Source organism: Anomalospiza imberbis, chromosome 4, assembly GCF_031753505.1.
Source record: "Anomalospiza imberbis isolate Cuckoo-Finch-1a 21T00152 chromosome 4, ASM3175350v1, whole genome shotgun sequence".
Taxonomy (NCBI): domain Eukaryota; kingdom Metazoa; phylum Chordata; class Aves; order Passeriformes; family Viduidae; genus Anomalospiza; species Anomalospiza imberbis.
This window is the reverse complement of record NC_089684.1, coordinates 47536689-47563875: the sequence shown is the minus strand read 5'-3', so window position 1 is coordinate 47563875 and position 27187 is coordinate 47536689. Positions and strand designations below refer to the sequence as shown.

General features: G+C 37.4%; 1 protein-coding gene across 5 annotated transcripts in view; it reads right to left on the bottom strand.

Annotated features, from left to right (window-relative positions):
* The window catches only part of CORIN (corin, serine peptidase), a 120703-nt gene that overhangs the window by 61793 nt on the left and 31723 nt on the right, over positions 1 to 27187 (bottom strand). For all 5 annotated transcript variants that reach the window (XM_068188404.1, XM_068188405.1, XM_068188406.1 and 2 more), the window contains exon 4: positions 17350 to 17560. In XM_068188404.1, the coding sequence (XP_068044505.1) occupies positions 17350 to 17560 (211 nt within the window). The remainder of the gene's footprint in view (positions 1 to 17349; positions 17561 to 27187) is intronic.

Genomic DNA, 27187 nt, shown 5'->3' with positions numbered 1-27187 from the left:
TATCTTAAAATGTAACTATAGCAAACTTCCACCTATATGGTTCCTTGTTTCCAAAGGTCTTTCAACATACTGAACATTCATTTTAATCAATTTTTAAAAAAATAATATTAGAAAGTTATATTAAAATATAACTATGCAGAGTTATACTTACAGATAATTGTTAAAAAGCTTCCAAAAATGTCAGGAGTAATTTTTTTTCAGAAGATCTATCTGCACATTGAATTCTTTACATCTGTATGAGGAAAAACCCACAAATACAAAAAGTTCATCTCATTTATTTATATGGTATTGGATTTGCATGGCAAGGTTTTTGTAGTGGGAGGGATACAGGGGTGACTCCTGTGAGAAGCTGCCAGAAGCTTCTCCTGTGTCTGGCAGAGACAACTCCAGTCAGATGCAGGACAGACCCACCACTGGCCAAGGCTGAGCCCATCAGTGATGGCTGCTGTACCTCTGCAATATTCAAGGAGGCAGGGAAAAGATCAGTGCAAAGGAAACTGCAGCCAGGAGAAAGGACTGAGAATATGGGAGAGAAGCACCTCTGTAGATACCAAGGTCAGGGAAGCAGGAGGGGCTGGAGGTGCAGCCCCTGGAGGACCCCACTCTGGAATAAGTGGATGCTCAAAGGAGCCTGGTACCAGCCTGTGCTCAAAGGAGTGCCAGTGATAATGTGTGATGAAATGACCGCAGCCCACACTTGCCATCCCCCTGCACCGCTGAGGGGACAGGAGATAGAGGATTCATGACCAAAGTTAAACACAGGAAGAAGAGAGGGGTGTGAGGAAGATGTTTTAAGATTTGGGGTCTCTTTTCTCATTGACCTGCTCTGATTTGATTGGCAGTGAATTAAATTACTTTCCCCATGTTGAGTCTGTTTGCCTATGACAGTAGCTGGTGAGTGAGCTCTCCCTGTCTGTATCTTGATCCATGAGACTTGTTCTACTTTCTCTCCCCGGTCCAGCTGAAGAGGGGAGTAACAGAGCAGCTTTGGAGAGCACCTGCTGACCAGCCAGGGTCGACCTACCACAGATATGCACAGAACAGTAATAACTTGGAAATTACCTGTCCTCTAAAAGACAACTACGTAGTGATCTAATAACCAAGCAGAACTTGTAGTCTCTAGAGAAGCTCTGACAAATCAGAAAACATCCAGCAAATACTGCAGTTTGGGCCCAGTTTCAATGTTGAGTCATGTGTGCTCCATAAATTAAATATTTCTGGATAATGATCAAGTTTAGTATGGACTTATTGCTTAATTTGCTGGAGGATGAAAATATTATTAATAGTCTTTATCTTGATTAGTCTTATTTACAGCTACTCAGAGACCAATCATTTTAAAAATTAATTGGCAGGTCTATGGCAATCTTACCATAATTGATTCGGCACCAGTGGCAGGCACAGAAGCAGGTTGTAACATATTAGCATGTGATTCTGCTCTTCAGGATATTAATAGAAAAGCTCCTGAAATTGGAGTTTGATGAAAGAAAGAAAATATGACCTATTTTTATCTCTGTGGTTGGTTTCCCCAGACTCAAAACCCACACTTCAGTAAATGCAGCTGCAAAGAAATACCAACATTAAAAAATGTAGGGAACAAAAAAAAAAATAGAAATCTTCTTTATCATTTATTAAAAAGCATATTAAAGGTAGAGAGAATATATTAGGGCTATAAATTTGCATAAGGCATCTTTGAAGAAGCTATCAGAAGTTTTGTACTAAATACTCATTGAAGCACATATATTCAATACAGTATATACTCTGTTAAGTGATTTGAAGTTTCCTAAGAGGTTAAACACTGCCTGAAAGCACAAGATCTGACTTCCTTGTCATGATGATCACCTAGTGTTCACTTACATGGGCACTCAGATTGCCTGATTATAATCCTACAGGGACCTGCTCCCTAGAACTCAGAGATATTTTACATTTTTAGACAAATTTTTTTCAGAATTGACTCCTTCTCTTCTTTGCGATCACATTACCATGCACAGGGGTCCTCAGTAGACTGTTTCCTAAGTGGTTGTTTTGAGTACTAGAAGTTATCAAAGAAATAATACTCCAAGAAGCAGTAAGGAGAGGGAAGATCTTCATGGTGACTGTTTTCCTCTTGCTGCACTATTTACCATATTTTCTAAGGTTAGCTCAAGATTCAAGATAGCTAAAGGTCTGACTCCCCACCTCAGCAGACACTGAGGGCATGTCTTTTCTCGAAGCAGCAGCACTGTATGCAGCTTGGTTTCCAAATGCCTGGATCTGGTTCTATGCTACTTTCAGTTTTGCTGCTTGTAAGAGCTGTTTTTAGGCTGTAAATAAGAGGTCAAATAACTCATTCAACTGAAGAGTAATGTGACCAAAAAAAAGTACCTTTTTCTCATCTGGCAATTGATTGGGTCCTCCAAAAGGAATACAGGCAAAGAAGGAATAAGATGTCACAAGAGGGAGAAGTAGAAATTGCTAGAGCTGACAAAAACATTAAATTAAATTAAATTAAATTAACAATTAACCATCCTGCAGAAGCTCTCCATGCAACCTGGTAAATACAGTAATATATCTAGTGTTCATTATTATCTGTGGTATTTCTTTGTGTCTTCACAATAGTATCTCCACTGGTAAAAGTACTGCTATAGACATGCCCTGTTGAGAAATTAATTATTGCAGTTTTACAGGTTAAAACAATAGAGGGTAAATTATTTCCAAAAGGCTTACAACCAAGTTGTTATGCTAGAGCTGAAAATGCAGCATGAAGATCACTCTGAGAAACACAACTGTTGGCTGCATTGCTAAAGGTCACATCTGTGGTTCAACAGACAACCTGACTGCAGGCAGACTGAAGAACATTTTCAGCTACTGCTGGTTCTCATTACTGCTCTTTCCGCCGCTTCATCCTTTCAGTTGTTTCAGGATAACTTTTTCTGTGGCCACACAAAAAGCTGTATTCAGGTACTGAGACAAGTTAAAAACAACTGCAGGATATTTTTCTGTATCGTTCATACACAGGCACACATGCTAAGAATGGTGATCGATCTCAGGCCTGAGGCAAAATAAATGAACTGGTAATACAATTGTGAGAGATTGCTGGGGCAGGGAGGATGAGTACAAGGACAAACTGAAACATCATGAAATTATGGGAAGAAGAAAACCGAGGTTATTCTTTATTTCTACCGCCCTGAAATCAAACAAGTTGAAGTGATTAGCTCACACACCAGCCTTTGTGTGTTCTAATTGTCTTTAATACTTTTCATGACATTCTAACAATAAGGACTTTCAGAGAATATAAATGGCAGAAGTTTCTACAGCAGAGCAAACACACACACCCAGGATTACAGTTTGTTAGAGTGACCATTCTTGTGAAATCTTTCTCAGTACCCTCTCACAGTATTCCAGTACGGAGAGCAGCACAGTCACTGACAGAGTTTTATGAAACAAACTCATAAACCTCTCAAAACCTTACTTCTTGATTGATGAATTTTTAAACAAATTGGCTGCTAATGTTTCACAAAATCAAGAAAATTATGTATTTTAATCTTTTCTTTGGTCTTCATCTGTAAGTTGCAAGTTCATTTGAGAGTTTTAATTGCTATTTTGTCTCTAGATAGGGGTTTAAATCTGAAATTTGCTTCTTTACATAACAAAATCTGAAAAGAAAGCAAGATTATTTTAGATTTTTGTAGTTATTTCACTTGACAAAATTGAAAACTGAAAGATGGTACCTCAATTCCATGTAATACTTTGTAACACTCAAAGCAAAGTACTACCTCCCACCTAGTTTTTAGCTTAAATGCATGTAGTGTTTTCTCAGAAAAGGTTCCTGTGTGTAAGTACAAAGATGCAAAACTACCTGTAAAAGTATGGGACCCACAGTCTGAGAAATATGGAACATCTTAAAGGAGAAAAAAGGTCTCAGAGGTGAACTTGGTAAAAGGCATAGCAGCTCAGTTTCCCCGGGGTGGGAGCCTGAATAGCAGTTGCAGCTCTTTAGACCAGATTAAGGCCTTGTATTAACTGGCTGAACTGCAGGTAAGTGTCCACTCACCTGCCCTACAGGGACTCAGCATAAGGATTTACAGATAGTGCAGAAGGCCAGCTCTAACTCATACTCCCATGAATACCCTGTTTGCTGTCATGAAGCTCGGCAACTACCAATGAGCCACAAGAGTGCCCTTTCAAGAGACTGAAAAAAGCCTGGGTTATACAATGAGAATGAAAAAGATGGAGATACTTAATGGATTGCCTGCAGCATGGAAGAACAATCTGTTTAAAGGCTATGAGAACAGAAAAGTGGCAAAAACAAATTTGATGAAAAAGCTGGACTAGAATCCCTTCTGTGGGTCCACAGAGATTTCTTTCACTAAGAATGACAGTTCAAATTAACTACTCCTTAATAGTTGCCTTATGGCAACAGGAAAGAGACAGCTAGAGAATTATATTTGCAAAAGTCTTAGAACACATCTGCTATCCAAGAGTGCCATACTTAAAAAAGAGCTCACATAGAACTCTGAAAGCTGTTCAGACAGGGGGGAAATATAAATTCCCGATTCCAGTGAAAGTGGAACTGGGAAGAAATCTAAATATACCATTAGATTAAAAAGACTCTTCTTATCCATCCAAAAATGAGTAAAGGAAGCAGCAGCTGCTGTTGAATTTTACATCTTCTAGATCAACTTCTGTTATTTAACATCTCTTTCAGGCTTAGAAATGCTCTTCAGACAATGTGGCCAAACTGTGTTGATATCCTTAAGGATGGACACATACAGTGTCTACAAGGCAAGTTAGAATTTTGAGTCAGTATAATAATTTACTTTGTAGACAAAACTCAGATAAACTATTTTGACCAAAATAAGGAGTCACATCTGAGTCAGCAGTGTGCTGTGGCAGCCAGGAGAGACAACCCTGTCCTGAGGTGCATCAGGCACAGCATCACCAGCTGGGCAAGGGAGGGGATTGTTCTGCTCTGCTTTGCATGGGAACAACCTCACCTCAAGTGCTGGGGGCAGTTTTGGGTGCCACAATGTAAGACAGATATAGTCTTTATGCTCCTTAATAAAGAACATAAAGAGTATCCAAAGGAGGGCAATAAAGGTGATGAAGGGTCTAGAGGGGAATCCATAAGAGACTGAGGACACTTGGTCTGTTCAGCATGGAGACAAGGAGACTGAGAGGAGGAGTCCTCATTGCAGTCTGCAACTTCCTCATGAGGGGAAGTGCAAGGGCAGACATTGATCTCTTCAAGTTTGTGACCAGTGAAAGGACTCAAGGAAACAGCATGAAGCTGAGTCAGGGGAGGTTTAGGTTGGATATCAATAAAAGGTTCTTGCCCCAGAGGGTGTTTGGGCTGGAATAGGGTCCTCGTGGAAGTGGTCACAGGACCAGCCTGACAGAGTTCAAGAAGCACTTGGACAATTCTCTCAGGCACATGGTGTGACCCTTGGAGATGGCCCTGTGCAGGGCCGGGAGCTGGACTTTGATGATCCCTGTGGGCACCTTCCAACCCAGGATGTTGTTTGAGTCTGTGAATCAGCAAGAAACAAATTCATAAATCCCCTCTGACTCCTCTGTCACTTTCCATGACAGTAGAATACATCACAAGTTGAGCTTATAATACCGTAACAATCAGAAACTCCTCAAGTACACACTGTAGAGCAGAAGCATAAATATTGCAATGTAGCATTGAAAAGAAAAAAATCTATCAAAATTTTTCAGTGTGTTTTGTACAATGACCATAATCAGTTGGGACAATCTGTCCTGACTAAAGAAATCAGCCCTTCCAGATTTTTCTTACTGATCCCATCACTTGAATCAAAGACAACAGTGAAAATGGGAGAGAGGCACTAAATTAATCCATTAGAGCTTTAGTTCAGCCATTAATCAGTTTAAATAAATATTATTAAGAATATTGCTACAACTACGAGCTATTTTTACAATCTTGTACTATCTGCCAAAATGACTTCTCAATTAAGTCAAATTTCTGAAAATCCTTGCCCAGTATTTATTATGCAGATTATGAACACACTGTTTATTTAGTTTACTCTATAGAAATTTCTTTTATAAAATAAAACAAATACCTGAAAATCCAGGTTGCAAGATCTTTTGATTTTAGCAAACAAAATTCACACATAGGAAAGAGAAGCTGGCACAGTGAAACAGAAGTCCTCTGAATCACACACTAGCATTTCAATCACAACATTGCTATAGAAATTCTGGACTAACTGTAAGTAAATCATATACTGCACAGCTGCTCTAAGTGTTTGTATCTTCAGGATAATAAATACACCCAAACCAATATTGTACCTAAAGAACATTTCCACAGATGACTGTGAGAGTTACCCTTAATTTCATGCAGTTTTCCAGAACTCATGTTTCCCTGTGCACTTCAGAGCATTGCCAAAAGGAAGACCTCAAGAATCAACCAAAGTTAAAACCTTCTGAGCTGCACCTTATCAGGAATCCTGATGAATCAGACATACTTCTCACTCACTGACATTCAAGGATCTTCTCTGCCAAATAGAAAATCATTGTAAGCCATTATCATGCTACTTCAACTTCACATTAAAATTATTTCACAAACAAATCTGGCAGAAGCAGATGTCATCAATTTAAAGCAGCTGTCCTGCCCACCATCAGCCTGCTCCAAAACCTCTCTCCACCTCTCTTCCCTACTTTTTTGTGCCAGCATAGCACTTCATCCTGTTACACAATGGATAACATCAGTCACTCCTAATTAAATTCAGATCAGTTTCCAAATCCAATCTGTCATGGAGCTGAAAAAATACTCTTGACAGGACATGGAAAAGACATGGGTGAGATGGGAAATAACAAGCATGAAATAGGGCAATAGTTATTCTTTCAGCACCACTACCATTATATATAGCACGATCTATTGTGAAACAGTAGTCTGGATGGAACATGTTCTCCAGAAGGGTTGTGAAACCTTCATCCTTAGAGATCCTCAAAATCCAATTGAGAGTGGCCCTGAGGAGTTTCATTCATCTTTAATGCTCATCCTGATATGAGCCAGAAGAGTTCCAGAAGTTTCTCTCCTCCCTACCTGCGTAACCTTGTGATTCACGTTTGACTACCATGCTCAGCCTGAGCCTGGTGCTTACCACTGGGGTCTCCAATAGGGCAACAATAACTTCTGACAGAGGAGACAGACTTGTGAGAGGTTAAATACGTCTCACTAACTGAATCCTCAATATGTTTTGAGTGCAGATGGTTTACAAGCTATCTTTTAATAAGATGGGCACTAAAAGAATTTAAACATGAACGGAAAATCACAGGAATTCTGCAAAAATTCTCTAACCATGCTTCAATCTGAAATCATTTTGTTTACTAATTGCTGCACAAGAGGGTGTACTCATATCTAGTAGAAGAGTTCTATCTACCAAACTAAGATAAAATGTTACCTCGTCTGTATGTTTCTGGTAGTGAGCCCAGATACAGCAGTCAAATAGGAAATGATCAGTGTTAATATTCCCAAAATGTTTATGAAAATGCAATGTTTTACCAAATGTTCCTACCCTACAACTATTGCAATTTATTAAATTAAATAAATTTTATTCTGTGAAAAAGCATATTTTCCTAAATTAGCAAACAAACATTAACAAAAAGGCATGCTAATTTTAAGAATAGTTGTAAAAAATTATTTCAGCTACATAAATGATCAGTATTTATTTATAAGGAGTAAAATGTTACATAATATATAATATAAGATATTGTATGTGCAGAAGAATGAGTTATGATCTCTAGTTAACATACCAACTTAGGAAACCATAAACCACAGCTTGTAACAGATAATACACAAAGAAAATCATTACAACAACAAGGCTGAAAGCAATCAATCAATAACCTATTCATTAATAAAACAGCTGGCCCTCATGGTTTTCCTTTCTGCCTCCCTCCCTTGACTTCTCTGCACAGCATTGTGACATATAGTTTCTAGCAGACACTTCCATGCTCAGATTGTTCTCAGAAATGTTTCTCTATCTGATAACCTTTTAATTCTGGTGCATCCATAACTCCCCCCATCACACACTTTGAAATTAGATCAGTGGGGAGGGTGAAACAGTGCATCAAGTTTTGATGCTGCCTATTATGGCAAATGCTGAATTCACATGCATCAGACCACACACAGTTCTGGCCAATGCAGGATGCCATTGCTTATATTTCTATATTGCTTTTCTAACCTTCTATTTTTAAAATTAATTTCTTAGTTAATCCCCCCTTTCTTTACGTTGACTTATTGACAAATTATACATACCAGTAATTCTAAACAGTTTGTGGGCAGGGAAGGGACAGATATCTGAATGTGGAAAACACATTCTTTCCAGCACCCTATCTCTCTGTCCTTTTCCCTTTATTTTGTCCCTGGCTTGTCCTTCCCAACGCTGAGTCAACACAGAGTTAACTTCAGGCCCTGTACCTAGATCCAATACCCCCCCTAGCTATTGGGACCCTTTAGGTCCACCCACTGCAGCCGAGCCATGACAGTTACAGAGATGCTTTTAGAGACTCCAGGATTTTTCAGATGTGTAAGATAGAAATTGGTGATTAAGTTCCATAGGCATATCCACAGGTACATAAACTTTATAAACAGAAGTTCCCCTAAGGTAAGGACATTTTTTCTTCTAATTCCCTTTTCTCCCTCTTCTAACAGCCATGAGGAATGTCGCTACTGGACATGAAATGGGTACACAGAAGCGTGGTAAGTTCAAAAGAGTAAAAGAATAAGTTTTATTCAAACATCTGGTATTTATAGCATTTCAAAGGTGACCATGGATTGTAGGATGGAATTACCACCTCTCCAACCACACTGGTCTAAAGATCAATCAATCATTTCTCTCTACCTACAGAGAAACATGTAAACTATTCTATTTATACATGAAATTGTGTGGGAACTCTGACTCTCAAATATGTAAACATTATCAGAAGGCTAAAGAAGCTTTATGAGAACTTTAAAACTTTCAAAAGAACTATAAAAGAAAACTTAACACTTTTAAAAATCAGGGCAACAGAGGAAGAACTTAATACTTATTAGAGCTACTTCCCAAATAAATTTAAAGTTTCAATGTCAAATACTTGAGCACTTTTGGTGATTACAGGGTGCTTTTTCATAAGCAACCCATTTTTTCCTTCTGTTTTTTGCCCAGGGCATTATTTAGGCATTCAAAAAAAAAAAGTGCTTTTTTTCTTCTTTCCCCCTCAAAAACTATACATATCTTGAGAAACGGTTCTCTAAGGTATGTTTTTCAACTTTAAATATTGGCATTTTGGCCCATGCCACTTCATTACCAATGTTCTCCCTAGCATTCCTTGTGAAAGCAAACTTTGTATTTGTCACCTTCATACTATCTCAGCTTGGGAGAAAGTAGTAGTGGCTCCTAAGGTGATGAATATGACACCTTGACTTCATGGTGTGAATTCTGATGGACAGTGCAAACCATAATCTTCTCATCAGCACATTGTTTTATCCTGTATGAACAACACTTAGACAAGATTATTAATATAACTCATAAACTATGAAATTATTTATCAACACTACAAGCTGCACTGAAAAGAAAGGTGTATCTCTAGAAATGCTACTTTTGGACTGCTGTTTCTTCAAGTTCCTTCATTTATGTCTTGGCAAGATGGTCCACTCCAATACTTCAGAGAAATGTGAGCGTTCCCTTCTTTGAAATCAGATATAAACCAGCTGTTTGTTAACTAAAGATCTCACTCATGTCTCATGAAGAACATGTTATAGGACAGCAGAAATAAAATTTTGTTTTTTGAAAAACTATCTTTCCTCAGAGTAGGAATTGGGGCTTGAGGATTTATTTTCTTGTTGATCCTTTTCCTGTGCAAGTATTTTATCACTTTCTGAATCTGCATATTGTAGATTTTCTTTGATCTGTGTATCTATTTATTACCTATTAATTTTTTCATTTCAAGTCACCCTGATTTCCTTACATTTAGAAATTCATGTCTGTTCAGTACAATTACTGAAACATGTTTTCAATCAGGACTTTGCAATATGACATCTGTTATTGCACATAAACACTTTCAAAAGTACACAGGAACTATCTAGTGCTATTTTAGAGATACATTAAACAGACAGTTTTGCTAGTTTGAAGCCCTACCCAATGCATTACACCTCTCAACCATTTCACTTTCTTGTTGCTGTAAATTAGTTCTACTTCACCTTGAATTAGTGTGCTATCAATTTGATGGTAGACTGGAGCTGACATTGAGTACTTACATTGCAGAGGAAAGCCTTACAAAATGTTTCTCACAAAATGCTGACTATCTGCCATTAGCAACTCTATCCTCAACAGTTTGCTTATCAAAAAATTACACCATAAAATCATTATTATAACTAGTGGTTAAATTACATCTATTGGAAGGTTATTAACTGGTAGAAAGGACAAAATTAATGAAAAAATTATTCATTTGTTTTGCTGTTCTGGGCTTTTTCAAATAACACAGTCTCTGGGTATTCCTCAGTTTTTCTGCTAAACAGTAACACATATCAATTCCCTTAGGAGGATGCTTTAAATTAACAATAACAAGGCACTAAAGCAAGAGAACACTATTTATGTGGGCAAGAATTTGCAACATTGTCACACTCTCTAATTTTTGTGTTCCTTTTTGACAGGATTTGACTATACATGTTTTTCATAACTGGACCTCCAAGGTTGTGCTGTTCAAGTCACAACTGCACTGAAATGGACCGTACCCAGATTTAAAAACTGAAGACTAGAATGTGACTTGGTTATCTCCAAAGACAGATTTTACAACAGTGTGGGTTTTTGTCACACAATCAGTCTGCTGGATTCTGAAGGACTGTAAGTCAAGTCATAGCAACATTTAAAACAAAAGACGTGTGATTTCAAACATTCTATGTATAAATCACTTCACCCACTGAACATCACCTCTGCTTTATTTTGAATTGAAGATTCTAAACTCTTGTATCTCCTTGGCAAACAACTACTGCCAGAACTACATCTGGAATAGCCTTTGTGAGTCATGTTAAATTCCTTAGGCTAAAGAGGCACCATCAAAAAGGAGTGTATTAAGAGGATAAAGCAACTCCCACAGGATGTGAAAGACAGGACTGCAAACCCAGCAAACAACTGGTAGCCACTTATAAGTGGCTTCTGAAAGAAGCCTCCACTCCATGTGCCTGGGTCATGGCAAGAACTACACCGGATGGAGTCATGAGAAGAACATGAAGAGACAACACTGTGGTAGGAGAAGATTGTACCACTTTATTCTTTGGAGACCTGGTAAGTGATTGTCACCAGTGGAGTAGCTTAATGTTTGAAAGTAAATACCACTAATTTCAATGAAAGCATCTCTGATAGGTTTATGAGAGAGGATTCTAAATGTCCTTCCAGGAGGGTTTCTCAATACCTTGTCTTCAAAAATTACTCTGAAGCTAACTTCCTAAATATGTAAAATTTGAACATTTCTTAAAACTGTAGAATGCCAAAGTTCCCAGTGCACTCCACACAGGTGCACTATAAGAACAGCATAAAAGCTGAGTCACAGACTACCTACAGGATTGTTCATTCAGAGGTCCTAGCAGCTGCTATTTTGTCTCAGCATATCTACCTGCTTTTGTTGCCAAAATCAAGTGGATTAAAACAAAATTGAAGCCTGCCAGTGGAGGATTGCCTATACAAACTCATACTTATCCATACATCATTCATACACAATTAAACCCATTAGGGACTTTGTGTAATAGATATTGACTCAAATGTATGCTGATAGCTTCCTGTTCAAAGCCTTAAAACAGAAATTCTCATTAGCTGTGTAAACAAGATCCATGTGATCAGTCAGCTTTTTCTCCTGAACACTTCAGAAGCCTCAGTTAACTCTAAAATGTAGGTTTTTAATACCATCTTACTATTTTAATAAGTTTAGTTGTTATAACTGTGATAAAATAAAATTAATTTCACTGTCAGCAGAAGAAACAAAGAACATGGATAAGTTTCAAGTGAAGTTCACAAAAACAGGAAAAAGGAAATAACCACATCACTGGTCTCATTCATGGATTATACTAAACATGATGGACAGATATCTATTACTCTATAAAGATTGATTATTTTTCATTTTCTAACAGGACATGAATGAAATTGTTTTGAATGTTGACAGCTTTTAATAAAAGACACTACACATATTTCTGGATTTGTTTTTTGGACCTAATATTTCATCCTATTTTAGGCTTCACAGTAAAAATCATACTATTTGGTTTTTCCTTTTTATACATTACAGAACAAAAAATTAAGACTATCAACCAGAAAAAAACCACAGAATCGAATTTGCCACTATGAGTCCTATCAGCATCTCTTCAAAGAGCATTTGACTGCACACAAACTATTCACAGTTTCTTAGAACCTATTTAGTATTAACCTAATTTTCATTAGTTTATTTCTCCCATTCCAACCACGTTGACCTATTCTGACCTCTTTGGCTTTCTACAAGTCTTTACCTGGCCAATGCTCTGTGTAGCATAGATATTACAGCACAGTGTTACATATAGACATCTACATGAGAAACTCCTTTCTAGGAAAGAGTTAAAAAATCAAAGAAAGTCTTTTCCCTTCATTGTCTTGTTTTGACCTTTAGAATTAATCTGAGGGAGGAAAAAAAAAAGGTTGAATTACGGCAGAGAGTTTTGCCATACATTCAGTATGCATTAGATCACAGGTAAAGTGAATGAACAAGTGAAATTAATTTTCAGACTTTAATCAAGATGAAAAATAATGTTGTGCCTAAAGACACAGGCTATAAGTCTTACAGAGTAGTCCTCTGCTCTACCACAAATTTCTTGCTCAGTTTTGGCTTCCCCAGCCATTAACATGCCATCATTACTTTCTTTTCCTATCCTTCACTTGTTTTCTTCATGTGGGCTATAAACTTTGGAGGCAGGAGGCTGCCCCTCACTGCATGTTTGTACAGCATCCAGCATAAAAACCCATGATCTCAAATAGACTCTTTGAGCCCTATCTAAAGACAAGCCACTTCACAACTCTGTTTTCAAAGATATCTGACATGAAAAAAGCATAGTGAGTAAAATTGTACAGAAATGCAAGGTGCATTGGAATTTTAGCCTAGGAGCATATTACACTTTCTAATTTGCATTGTCCTAATACTATTTTTCTAGCCTAAATTAAGTTTGATTTCCAAAGATAGGAAACTCTGAGGATCTCTCAATGGAAGGCATTTCCTCAACTTTACAATATATTTCTACAAAGAGGGTTAATGTAAGTACTCAAGCTATTATTTTTGTTTTAAAGGCAGCATGATAGCATAGGGGTATGAGAATCATAAGGTTCACATTTATTCCCAGCATAAAAAGACAAATAAGCCATGTACATGGGCCTTCAGGATCTTATATAGCCTGCCTATCTGTCCAAGTCTTTTGATTAAATTTGATTTTTTCATAGAGTCCAAGAAACATTAGAAAGCATCAATGAGTCTGTTTGCATTACGCAGTAATAGGCTGACCCACTATGAATTTCTCTAATGATTTAGAATCTTTAAATTTTACATTAATTTTGGCTTTATTTTTTCCTTTTGAGATGTGAAAACATTGCAGATTAACTTTTTTGTCATCTTGAATTGTGGAATCCAATGCATGTGAGTTGCTATAAATAAACATCCACTGTGTTGCAGTAACTGACCTTTGGCCTGCTCTTAGTATCCTTCAGTGCTGAGGGAGAATTTACTAGATTAAATCATTAATCATAACCAATAGCTCTGAGGACAGATCTCTCTTACAAAAAAGTACCAGTGTTGCATATGGTGTACAGAGGATACAGACTGCTACTGCCCAAAAGGACAAAGTTACTGCTGGGAATGGTTTAGAAGTCATTAGCTCAGCACATCTAGTTTAAGGTGTTCTTCCACCACTGGTTTTACTTTTCACGTTTTCTTAGCAGTGCTGATGGACTGTGGTAGGACAGGGTTTTTTAAGGCTGATTTTTAAATAATATTGGAAAGATCTCATCCATCCACTCAAGAAGAAGGAAGTTGCATAACACCTTTACGTAAGCAGTCCCTTACTACAAAAATTATCGGTAAGCATGCAAAAAAGCCTTACTGCACTTCACATTTCCATTTTCCATTTTCACACAGGTTTTAGTTGTACTTTTAAGCTTTTTCTGTGCTGTGAAGTAGTATATAGATACTGTTATGTGCTTGCTTAAAAGAGCAGGGCTAGCTGATTTTATATCCAGTTGCTGAAATCAAATATAGCTTTTAAAATTACTATATTTTTACTATCACACATGGTTTCACTGCAGTAAGATAAAGAAGAACATTTCTGAAGAGCAACAGTATTGTGGTAGTATTCAGAACTCCCTGTACCTAACTACACAAACAAAGTTTCTGCCTAGAAACTTAATCTCCTTCAAGTGTCAATGAAAACCATGTCTATAAATAAATGAAAAATAAATGGGAAACAGACATAAGTTTAAATATCAGAGAAAAGCTATGTAATGACAGCTCACTGGAAGCCAAAGATTAGTGCTTGTAACTTTCCCTCTTGTTCCTTCTTGTAAAGCATTGTCAAAATCATTGCTCCATGGCTGCAAGCTGCCAACAGACTCTCAACAATACCTAAGAATAGACATCTAGGCATCACAGGAGTTTCATCTCTTCCACACTGTGTAAACAACATTTGTCACATTAAGCTTTACATACATTAGGGACAATTGCTTCGCAAAACAAAGAGAGAACAACAAATGAAAAGTGATGATCAAATATAGAACCACTGACGTTAGAATGAACCAGCTGTAACTGAGGGGAGGAAATAATGACGATGGCAGTAACAGCTGCTCACAAGATGAGTGGATGTTTTGTCACACTGTATATTCTAGACAACCACAGCCCCCCCACAAAAGCACTACAGCATATGGAAATACCTGCATTCATTACCACCAGAGGCTTTCCACAGTGACTCTTCTACTTCAGTATCTTTCTGCTAACCAGATTCCCTTATTCAAGAGACCTAACACGGGCTTGTCGCTTTCATTTTTGGCATCAGCACTCAGCATGTACAAAGTGACTTCCCCCTACTACATTATATATGCTTTTCTCTAGATCTCACTGACAGGAGTTATGGGGGAAAAGCAGGGAAGAGGCTGGGTGGAGAAGGGAAGGGAAGGTGTTAATAACTATTTTTTGCAGATGTGATGCTCCTTAAAATAAATTATTCTTGGCTGTGAAATATGTGTGTTTGCCTGCAATAACTGGATGCTACAAAAAGGACAGTAATCACAAAAATCACTTAGTCACCTACAGAAAAAAAAAAACAGGTATTCTTGTTTAAAGGAGAAACCGAAAGTTAAATTAGACAACTGAGGTTTAGCAAACTAAACTTAACTAACCAGGACACTGTCAATCCACTCTTACTGTTCTTCCCATGGTTGCCACTCTGACTGCAGTCACTGCATTTTCAGTGACATCCATGGAGATATGATTACTCAAACTGAAGTCAGATTCTAACATAATCTTACATAATTTGCAGTCTCAGATTGGACCTTCTTCCCCATCACTCTGCAGGGGCAACAATATTTTCCACAAAAAACAAAATTTAAATACAAATAGAGGAACCACTGTGAGCTCCAAGACATAAAACAGGACATCAAAATCCAGTGGCAGCTTTGACATTGTTAATTTATGGGAGAAGGTTGCTGCTATGGAAAGTGGGAGAAACAAAAAGAGAACGGAGGGGAAGAGGGAAGGGGGAAGGGGGAAGGGGGAAGAGGAAAGGCGGAAAAGGGAAAGGGAAAAAGGGAAAGGAAAAGGAAAACCCCTGACTCTTGAATCTCAAAGTATTTTGGTTGTCACTGAAAACCAGAGCAAAAATATGTCGTCAGGAAAGAAATGGAAAAGAAACATACAAAATTTATCCTTCCACCATTTTACACACTTGATTGTTTTAAGAGCTTTGCACTTTTGATACACACAACTCACTCTCAACAGGGTTGTGAAAATCAAATTCCAAAGAAGGCAGAATATGTGAAGCAACAGAGAAATGGCCTGTTCTGTCATTGAACATTTAAATGCATCAATGTATTACCTAAACCCACTTTTTTTATTTTGTTCAATAATTTTTATAGAAAACAGGGAGTGTAAGTCTGTTTGTTATCAGATTCATTAAATAGGACAATTGTAATACTGAACTGGAGCTATAACTAACAATGCACTCAATTAAACAGGGTTAATTTAAAATAGCTTTTGGTAGGCTAACAAAGATATGTACACTTTGCATTTGTTTTAAACCACTCAGCCAGTCTAAAGATCAGTCTCATTCCACTGTTACCTGTGCTGCCTTCCCTCACCACTAATCCTATCTGTGTAATCATCTGTACACCTTATTCTGGGTTAATTTTCTGTCACGTTAGTGAGCTTAATTAGACAGTCCAGGAATCATTGTGATGCATGGAAAGTGGCAGGCATATATTGCCTGGAGTGAGACTGTATCTTTCATTGGCAACTGAATTTTTGACCAGTTCTCATAGAACTTCTTTCATAAGTATTCTATTCCTTCTAAACTGCACATCTTTCAACTTCCTGATCTTGTAATGTTGTTTGAAACACTTATTCAATTGTCGTATTATCTTCCACTAAATTTCACAGTGGAGGAACTGGAAATAAAAAAATGAAAACAAGGAGAAAGAAATCTATCATCTCTCTTTCCCCCTCCAAAACATCAAAGATTGTGCATATACATATTAAAAAAAATATTCATTTTCTCCTTTTTGTGTCATGTTGCCATTTTAGCTCTGCTAAACTCATTGATCCTATTTCAAATCAAACTCAATTTAAAAGTGCATGTACATTATACTAAAATTATGTAAATGCAGAAAAAATATATGCTCCTTAAATTTCCAGAATAGTTTGTGACCCTGAACATATTCTGCTAATTAAATACACACAATTATATTTAAAATATTAACTTTGCTGAAGGAAATGACTGAACAAATTTGAAGTTTAACAAATGGCCACCCCAATCTATGACAATACTATACATACCCAAGGCATTACTGCTATTACAAAACATTCCATTTTGGCATAGCCAGATTGGAGAAATTAGGCAGAACAACTCTGGACAGACTTCTTTAAGAAAATAAGCCTGACTGGCCCAGTATCAAAGTTTTAGTTTATACAGTGGCAACAATTTTCTAAGAGGAGCTCTGTTCCAGTTGTCTTATCATGGCAGAAATGTTGTCAATAGCTTTGACAGACAGGAATTTTGCAATGAGGTCACAGGCTTAGTTTGGATCTTCCCTTGTCTGATTAGACAGAGAGTATTTTACCACAATTGCCTCTAGTCAGTGATGGATTTTCATTCCCAAATACCTGTCATCACCGTCACTGATGCATTCGGGAAGAGCGAGACTACAGCCAAACAGCATGATGTGTTGATAGCAGTTGAGACGATTGAGGTAACTGAAGAACTTCAGGAACTTTTCCATTTCAATATTTTTGACAATGGAAAGAGCTGAAGTTACAGTGGTGTAGTTATATGGCAGCATTTGGCACTGGCTGTGGGTGATATTTCTGCAGGCACCTGTGAAATTAAAACAGTATATTCAGAACAATAGTGTGACCACTGAATAGCATGTACTGAACTGAATAGTCAGTATATATAATATGTAAAGAATTCTTGTATCTCACAGGTAAGATTACATTCTATAATGCTATCATAATACTGTCAAAAAATAAGAAAAAAATTAAACCAGAGAAGCTTAGCTCAGAAAATCAAATAAGCTTTTAGCTATTTTCACAATACTCTGACTTTGTACAAAACTGGAAAAGAAATAAAACAAAACCGATTTCTTTCTGACACAGCCTGTATACAATAAAATTCAATGGAAGCTGAGAACAGAAGTCACACAGAAAAGAGTGGATTCTGAAGCTGCTCTGGCTTTAGTGTTCCCGTAAAGTTTCTCTTTTCCCTACCACTCTACTTTCACAAGTGGAAATTTCATTAAGTGAAATTTTATTAAAATTATTCATGAGATCATCATGTATCTCCTGAGGCACAACTGCAAGATAGTCCCTGCCATGGCATGTGGCAAGAAGCACTGACATTTTTGGATGAGATCATGTACATGGACCACTTTAGACATTTTAAAATTTACACAGTCCTGACAGAGAAAGGTACAGTTCCTTGGGTTTTGCTTCCTCTTACAAAATTTAGTGTAAACTTGCCTGTTTTTCTCAGCTTTCTCAGAACCAGGTGCAGCTGGCAATGGGGGTTCACAGGCCCTGTGAGTTTTTAGAGGGGTTGAGAGTTTCAGACTGGAGGAAATAGTACAAATGATACAGAAATGTTGATCAGGTTTGAAAAAAATTGAAGTCTAGATTTTTTAAAGCTATTCCCTTCCACAGCTTAATTTTGCTTTTTTTTTTTTTTTTAATACTTTTTCTGCTTTCCTTTCGTATTTCCCCTTCAAGACTCCTAAAAATCCCCAACCAATTCTCTGTGAGGAGAGGCCAGAGCTGCCCCATGGCAGACACGGACGGCTGCAGCGGGCGCCCAGCAGGCGACCTCTGGGCACAGCTGAGCCCTCAGCCCTGAGGGCAGCACCGCTGGGAGAGCCAAATTCTGCACGTGGGACTGAGTGAGGAAAACAGAAGTGTGAGAAAGAATCCTGTAACACGGAGGTGAGGGAGGAAGGGGGAAAGGCGCTTCAGGCACCACAGCAGAAATTTCCTCTGCAGCCCATGGAAGGGAGCTGGGATGGAGCAGTTCTCCAGAGCAGGTGGCCGTGTCCTGAAGGAACTGCAGCCTCTGAACGACCAGTGCTGAAAAAGGCTCATCCTGAGGAACTGCAACCCTTCCAGAGGGCCCACACAGGATCTGCTCTGGAAGGACTGCAGACCATGCAGAGATCCAGCACTGAAGCAGGGAAACATGTGAAGAGGAAGAAGCAGCAGAGTGGAACTCTCATGGACTGATCACAACCCCATTCCTCACCCTCCTCTGCCACTCACAGCGGGGAGGAGGTAAAGGACCTGGAAATGAAGGAGTGCAGCTGAGCCTGTGAAAGAAGGGCAGGATGAGGGAAAGTGTTTTAGTTCTTGTATTTTTTTCTCACTCTCCAGTTCTGATTTTAATTGGCAATCTTTCAATTAATTTTTCCTGGATCTGTTTTGCACTTGATAGCAATTGGTAAGTGATCTCTCTGCCTTTCACTCAACCTCAACAAGATGAAGATATTTTTCATCTTGTTTCCTGCCTCCCACTGTCCTGTGGAGGGGATGGCGTGAGAGAGAAACTAAGTGGATATCTGGCAGCCCATAAAGAGAAATCCACCATAGTCTAATAAAAAATGTCCTTTCTTTCCAAATTCAAGTAGCATGAACATATAATTGAGAACACTTTTTGAGACACAATTGAGAACTGAAACAATTCTACAAAGTTAGTTTCAACTCATGCATTGCTGTACTGTCTCTTTAAATACTTAGCTGGCCTAGATCCCACTTTGCCATGTCAGATTTGGATATTTTTATGTGCTTCTCACTGCATGGAGGTAGCCATAGCAGGGAAGATAAACTCCATGCCAACCAAGCATAACTTAAATAGAGACCTTGAGCTCAAGAGTCATGTGGAAAAAATTTAGTGATGTGGGGAAAAGGAAGCCTGAGAGAAGGGGAAATTATAGGTCACCTTTCTGTATGGAAGGCTAGACAGAAGCAAGGAAAAGACAGGGACACATCAAAGATGTAGTAATAGATTTAGATCATTTGGATAATTCACACTACAGTATAAAGTTCCCATGAGTCTCGGTGTCAGGCTATATTGACTATATAAGAGTGTAAATCAGAGGAAAACTTTATATGGACAGAAAACCAAAATTAAGCCGTGGAAGGAAATAGCTTTAAAAAAATCTAGGCTTCAATTTTTTTCAAACCTGATCAACATCTCTGTATCATTTGTACTATTTCCTCCAGTCTAGAACTCTCAATCCCTCTAAAAAGCATTCTGTTGGTTAATCTGCAGCTATTGGTGTCAAGACATATTTTCACTCACAGTTAAATGTCAATAAAGGAACATCACAGAGAGTCTGGCCATACTACTCAAAATATACCAGTCAATATACGTCACTATTTTCTTCATACTTTCAGTTTGGATCCAGTTCACTTGGCTTTGTTTTTAAATCAGACGGTTAAAGATCTTTTTTTTTTAAATACTTTTTCTGCTTTCCTTTAGTATTTCCCCTTCAAGACTCCTTATCTTTTAGACATCTGTCTAAATAGTGAGACAATGAAAGCATTGCATTTCTTTGACAATTTCAACTCTTCAGTGCCTGAATGACTCCTCCCATCTATTGGAGACCCCTGCTGTCTCCTCCCCAGAGTCTCTCTTATTCTGGACACAGTGGAAATTACTGTTTATATGACATAACCTCCCGTGTCATTAGATTTCCTTTTGTATTCTACCTTTAACTTCTTTTCACTTTCTGTATTGCAATATCAGCTTCATCCTGTAATTTCTACAACCTTGTATTGTTAATGCAGCTCTTATTTTCAGATAGACCTTTTACATCCCTATTTTGTATACTTTCTCCTCTACCCAAGATCTCAAACATGATCTAACAATTATGACATATAATGAGTGGGTATTGCCTTTCAACCATGAGCGCAATTTACTCTTCCACACATCCCACCTTGCTTGCAATTCTTCATTATTTTCTGCTACTTGGATTTCATCCAACTTTTCTGCACCTAATGGCTTATGGTTTAGGTAAGATTTTTCAAAATTATTTACATAAGAATTTTAAAAATACCTACAAGGGTGTAAGCTATTCAGATACATATAATTTCAGCCTATTTTAAAATCTATAGTGACTGGGGTGCTTTTTTTAGACTAATAGCTTAGTTCTAAAGAATCATTACACTTTTACATCACTTCAGTTCCATTTTTTTCCCTCGTGGAATGCTGAAACACTTAGAACACAAATACTGCAAATGCATCTTTATCTAAGTAACAAATAAAACACTTGTTTTAATCAGATTACCTTGTCATCCCACCAAAATTCAGCCTATCTAAATGAATCACATGTGTTTTACACGCAGTTAAAATTACAGATGCTAATGAAAGCATTACAAATACAAAGACTGTTCTTAACTTTATTTTCCTACATATTTTGGATCACTAACTGAATATTGATTTAACATCTTTCCTTGTATATCCAAAATGAGCCATCCAGTTCTAAAAGGCATCTATCTCATTAGAAGTGCACTATTTTAGTAAGCATTACTTGGATGCCTCGAATCAGAGGCAAGAAGTTTGTGAAAAGTTGCAGAACCTCTTCATCAAACCATGGGTAATTAAGGGAATTCTTAAGTTTAGCATTGTTCTCAAGATCCTGATAGAAGAAACTACTTAAAAATTTTTATATCCTTGCATGTAGGGATAAAATACCCTTGCATGTAGGGATATGTAGTTAGCCATAGACTACATGGACATTTTTTTTTTATAATTTTGGAGCACCAGCAAACCCTATTCAAATCAAGAGGGGAGGTACATGACAAATTACTTTTTCAAAGCTATAACTTCAGCTTCATTTGAATTTCAGTCTTGAAGCTAGACAACCTCTCTATTGAGAGTATCTTTTAAGCATGTGCTGAAGTGCTGTCTGAATAGGAATAAAGTTAGCATATGTTCAAGTGTTGTTCTAAATAGTTGCCTTCTATTTTTAAAGATGTCACTCTCTTGACATCTGTAGCTCCTTAAGATTTAATGTGAACCAAGACATATTGTCACTGTAACACTGGAAAAATAAAAAAAATTTGCTAAAGAGACATCTGTAAATGAAGAAGGTTCCAAATTCTTCATGACAAGGAAAGTGGAGTGAAAGAAATTTAAGTAACACAATGAATGAAGAGCTGAATGTCTACTCATCTGTGGTTCCTGCTAGGATTCTCTTCAATTGCACATATTCCTTCTGTATTTATTCAGGTACATTTGCCCAAAATCAAAAGAGTATTTTAAACTTCCACTCAAACTGATTCTTAAAAAGGAACTTCATGTACAAAATACAAGTCAACTGCCTTTGATTAGCTCAAAACTTCTTCTAGAATAAGAGATACAATTCATTTCTGCAACTCTATTAAATAAGTACTGAATGATAACTGCATAGGAGTAATTTTAATAATGATAACATGAATAAAAAAAGAAGTTTTAGCCATTAAGAAGATTATAAAATACAAAACACATGGTTCAAAAGCATTTATTTCTTAAGGTTTCTTTACTGATGTACATCAGGCAACATGCTTCACTGTCTTACAACTAAAGCACAGGTCCTCTTGCAGAACTAAATAATTCCTTTATTATATATTCATCTTCTAAAAATGGCATAAAAAGCTGTAGTTTCAAGATTAAAATTAATCTCTAATTTTTAGAGATGGAGACTTACTGAAAAGTAAATTATTCTACAGCTATCTTTCTCTAAACTGATGCCAACTACTGACACACAGTTATTTGCCAGAAGAGATCAAGAGACCAGTGTTTGCTTTTTTGCTGTCTTCCATGTATATCTGCTGTTAAAAAAAATCCACTAAAACAGTAAGGGGATGCTTTATCACTATCAAAATTTGAAACATCCACATAGAATAACAAACCCACTGGTGACAGAATCACCACTTCCATGACACTTCTCGTTTCCTTTGCAACTGACAAACTACTTAGTTGTACCATGGAAATAGAAAGCTCACACCTAAAAGCACCCATTAAGCACTGACAAAGTGAAGGGAAAGACAAATTAATTCCATACTCTGGTGTAAAAGCACAATATTACAAACAACTGTCAACAGCAAGGTCCCCATTTCTAATAGCCTCTCCTGACAAGAATAAAATATCGCTGCGGGGTTGACCAGTATTTCTCATTCAAGAGGGCTACCACAGCCAATAAACCTTTGGTAAATACTGTGTCTGTAGATAATACAAAAGCAGAGGTGTGTCCAAACAGCAATACCACCATTACCAAAATGTAAACATTATGAAGGGATGGAAAACAATGTGAAAAGAAAACCCTATTCTAGCTGTGAAAAATAAGCATTTCTCATTTGCTAGAACAGAGATACTCTACCGTATACTGCAAAATGGAAAAATGGATTAAGAAGGACCTATGTAAAAGCACTAATAGCTTTTATTTTAGGTGCTAGCAGGCATAAGTGATCCTGTTGACTTCGGGAAATTATCAGAAGCATTGTGTGTGTATGTCTTCATTACACATGAAATCTGTAATGTCTTGATCCCTAAAGAAAAGCTTAAGAGGAGTGCATTTACACAGCTTTATTACAGCACAAAGATATAATCTGAATACAAGAAGTAGTAAATTTGTTACATTTACATGTGGGTAGACATTTGACAAACTGGTGTCTCCTGAGGGCTCAGTAACAGTGATGGTAGCCTAAAGATAAAAGGTATTTCCCAAGTAAGTCTCCAACAGAAGGTCATGACTTTTCTTAAGTCAAATGACACAACCAGAAAAACATTTCAGAAGACAATTGAATGCAATGGTGATGCAATGGTGCCATACTGCTTCGTTTCAACCATGTGTGCTTGTCATTTCATTTGAAACAACTTTTGTGCCAAACCACCCAAGAACTAACTTAGCCTGTGTTAGGGCTGAGTCAGCTCAATGAGCAAACAAATGCCATAAAAAGCACACAGCACTGTATGGTTCAGAGCAAAGGGAATGGGGACACTTTGTCAGTATCACCAACCATTAAATGAAGCCCATCTGACTCATCATAGTTTATGTCGGGAAGAGGAAAACAAACTTTAGAATAGCAAATCCCATCCATGGATCTGAAACACAAGACAGACACCAGGACTAGCTGAGAAAAACTGCTCTGCATTTAATTTCATTCAGCTAATGAATCAGACAATTTGAAAGGAATGAGTGATTGTCAACTCCCTCTTGTGCTTCACAGGTACCTAAGGGAGACATGGTAAGGCTACTGACCACCTGCAGTAGAGAGAAAAACAATTCACTACCTCCCAGGTGACAGAGAGGGGATTAGCCATGAGGGAAATACAACTCATATTTTAGATCAGAGGTGAAATGTTATCATTATTATTTTTTTAAGGCAATCTGTACCAGCTGCTTTAGAGTGTTAACACCACATCCAGTCTGCCCCAGACACTTATTGCTCAGAGCAAGTCTTAAATTCTAACTCAGCTATTCTCTTGACCAAAGAATATTGCAAAAGGCTGGGCACTTCATCAAGTCACTTCATTTTTTGGAGCCCCACTTCTCTCAGCAAGTGGCTTCCAGATGCTGCTCTTCTTGGCTGAAGCACATACTTTTTTTAATCCCTTGAGTAGGTACAGCTGAGCACAGGTAAACTCAAGAGCCAAAGCTGAGGCTGAATATTTACCCCCCTGCAAGCAGGCCTGTGTTCCAGATCTGGTATTTTGATTAGTCATTTCCTAATTACAGAATTCTTTAGTGAAATTGGAGACATATTTGTAAGAGCCTACCATTAAACAAAAGGCACATACTGAAATTAATTTTACAATTAGATCTATCATTAGAGGCTACTTTCCATGGTACATTAAGTTGGACAGGATTTTGCTATTCTTCTGAAACATGTGCATGATTTTACCCCTCTTGATAGGCCTTTCTTAAAAAAAGGGGGATAAAAAATGGCAGCCTCCACTGGAACCAGGCAGGCATCCAGATGTTTTTTGTTGGGGTTTTTTGTGGGTTTTTCTAACAGACATGTTTTCAATAAGTGAAAACTAATGCTAGCTTGATTAACAACATTTAGTTATGAACCAATACTGTTATGTTCAAAACAAAACAAGGAAAAACCACAGTGCTTTGTAAAAGACTTAAAATAGTTTTGGTTATGAATAGGTCATCGTAGAAATAGGCTGTGCCTGAGCTGTCCAGTTCTCTCTGGTTAATTACCTTTCTAGGATAGCCACTCTTCTGTTCTATTTAGTAAGAAATTAGGCACCTTTTTTCCAAGTACGTCTCACAGTGATAACTATACCCACCTCAGTTTCAGATAAAACTAACAGCAAACCCCTCCCTGCAAAATCTGTCTAGAATCTAAGAGTGCAATACAGCACCTCACTTGAAAAGCAAAATACTGCAAGTACACACAAAATATACTTTGCAACCTGCAGTTTCCCATGTGGCAATTCACAGGGGAAGTTTTAGATCTGGATGCTGATCTCCAAAGCCTCAGTTAACTAAGGCTGATCAGTCTGATTAATTGTTTTCCCTACGGGAAATTCCCACAACTCTATTTTTCAGAGGTATGCTTACCAAATGTATGTGCTTATTTTGTTATAGCATAGCTATTGTCTCTAAAAGATTATTTGTGTTAGCCAGAAACACTGCAGCCTAGATCTTCCGAATTTGATAGCCCATTTAGCAAAATATGTGTTGCAGGACATGAGATACAACTTCCTTGGCCATTTCTTTATCTGACTGCTACTGACTCTCCTGTTTATAGCACTGGAAGTTTCTTTTAAGCATTGCATTTTTAAAACATTCGGTGAAGACCTAATTATTTTTCTACCACTAGAGTCTGAATGCTTCTGTTCACAGTCAAGCCTAGCTGGCTACATTAATACAATTATTCTTTAATGTTCCAGTTACACTATGTTTTTGTTGTGTGAACAAAAAGAATTCTGACAAACTTTCTCAACCAGAGCAATTAGAGGTCAAAAACAACCCTTTTTTTCAGTGGGTAAAAGGAAAATGTTTAAAAGCTTAACATGATTAAGTTTCTTACAGCTGTATGTCAGTTCAAGTTGTATTTACATCTCAGTAACATGATGCCTGCAAGTTGCTTGTGCAAATAGAGATTTTAAAATCCTTGTACTTCAACTGCTTTTCAGAGAATGGAAAGTCCATTTAGTTCTTTCAAATAAATCTACTAATATCAATAGCTTCCTTCAATGGTCTCTCTTATAGCTCATTGTTTAATTGTTTATGTCAGTTGGAGAGAAATGACATTTCCCCATGAAAATTAGGATTATCTTAAATACCATTAAATAAGCTGTAATGTTAAACTTTTTTCAACCATGCAAAATGTTCATGTTCTACTTCCAATTTTTTATACCCTAGAATCACAGAACTATTGGTAGAAAGAGTCCTTTGGAGGTCTCTACCTAACTTGCTGCTCCAAGTGAGATTGCTGCCAGCATGCTGTCATCCATGACTTTGAGGCTTGGAAATACCCAAGGAAAAGGGTCCCACAGCCATTGCAGACAATGGGTTCTGCACTACCCATCCAGTGAAAAAGATTTTCCTAATTTCTGCTACGAAGTTCTGCTATTTTATTTCACTGGAGAGTACAATTTTTTTAATTAGCAGTCATAATAAAGGTGAGAAATACATATTTTCTGTATGGATTAACACCTAAATTAATCTTTAGCTGTATTTGGCTGTTTGTCACTTTCTCAAATTCCCATCCCTATAAGGATTCCAAACCATGGTACTCATTATGTTGTTCTTGAATTTCACATCATTGTGAAAGATGACAGTGACTGTAAATCGCTTAGTTGCATCAATGCTCTGACCTTCCAGTATTTCAACAAGGGTTTAGAATTACCATTTTATATTAATGACATCTCTGTACCCAGACCTGGCTGCACTCTATGTGTTATAATCCATAACAGACCATGCAGAAGCACAAAACATAAACTTTAATCATAAAATCAAATACTGCTACCAGAAGTAAGGTGTAGCTTTGGAAACAAAGTTATCAGTCACAATACAGAACAGAAAAAGATATATTAACATCATCTTTTTGTTGAAATAGCCACACAAATACTTTTTAAATAGTTTCAGGCAACCTGATGGGTCTGAAGCAAAAGCCAGTGCCTGCAGCTCTCAAACAATTATCTTCAGATATGCCTTGCTTCATTGTTACTATCCTTGAAAGTTTCACAAAGCACTTGATGTCTTGCTTAGCCTCTTGATCAATTCATAATTCAATTTCACAACAAACATCTATTTAAAACACAAGCAACAAAGTATAAAAAACTCATGATAAATGTAAAACAGGTGTAAAGCTGAAAGTCTTCCATTTCAGGTTTTAAAGGAACACACATCCACAACTCCAGAAGCACATGTCATTTAAACTAGAACAAAGCTGATTTTCTTTCCAAAGTTGAGTAGAAGTGGGAATCTCTCACTCTAAAGGAAACCACACCACT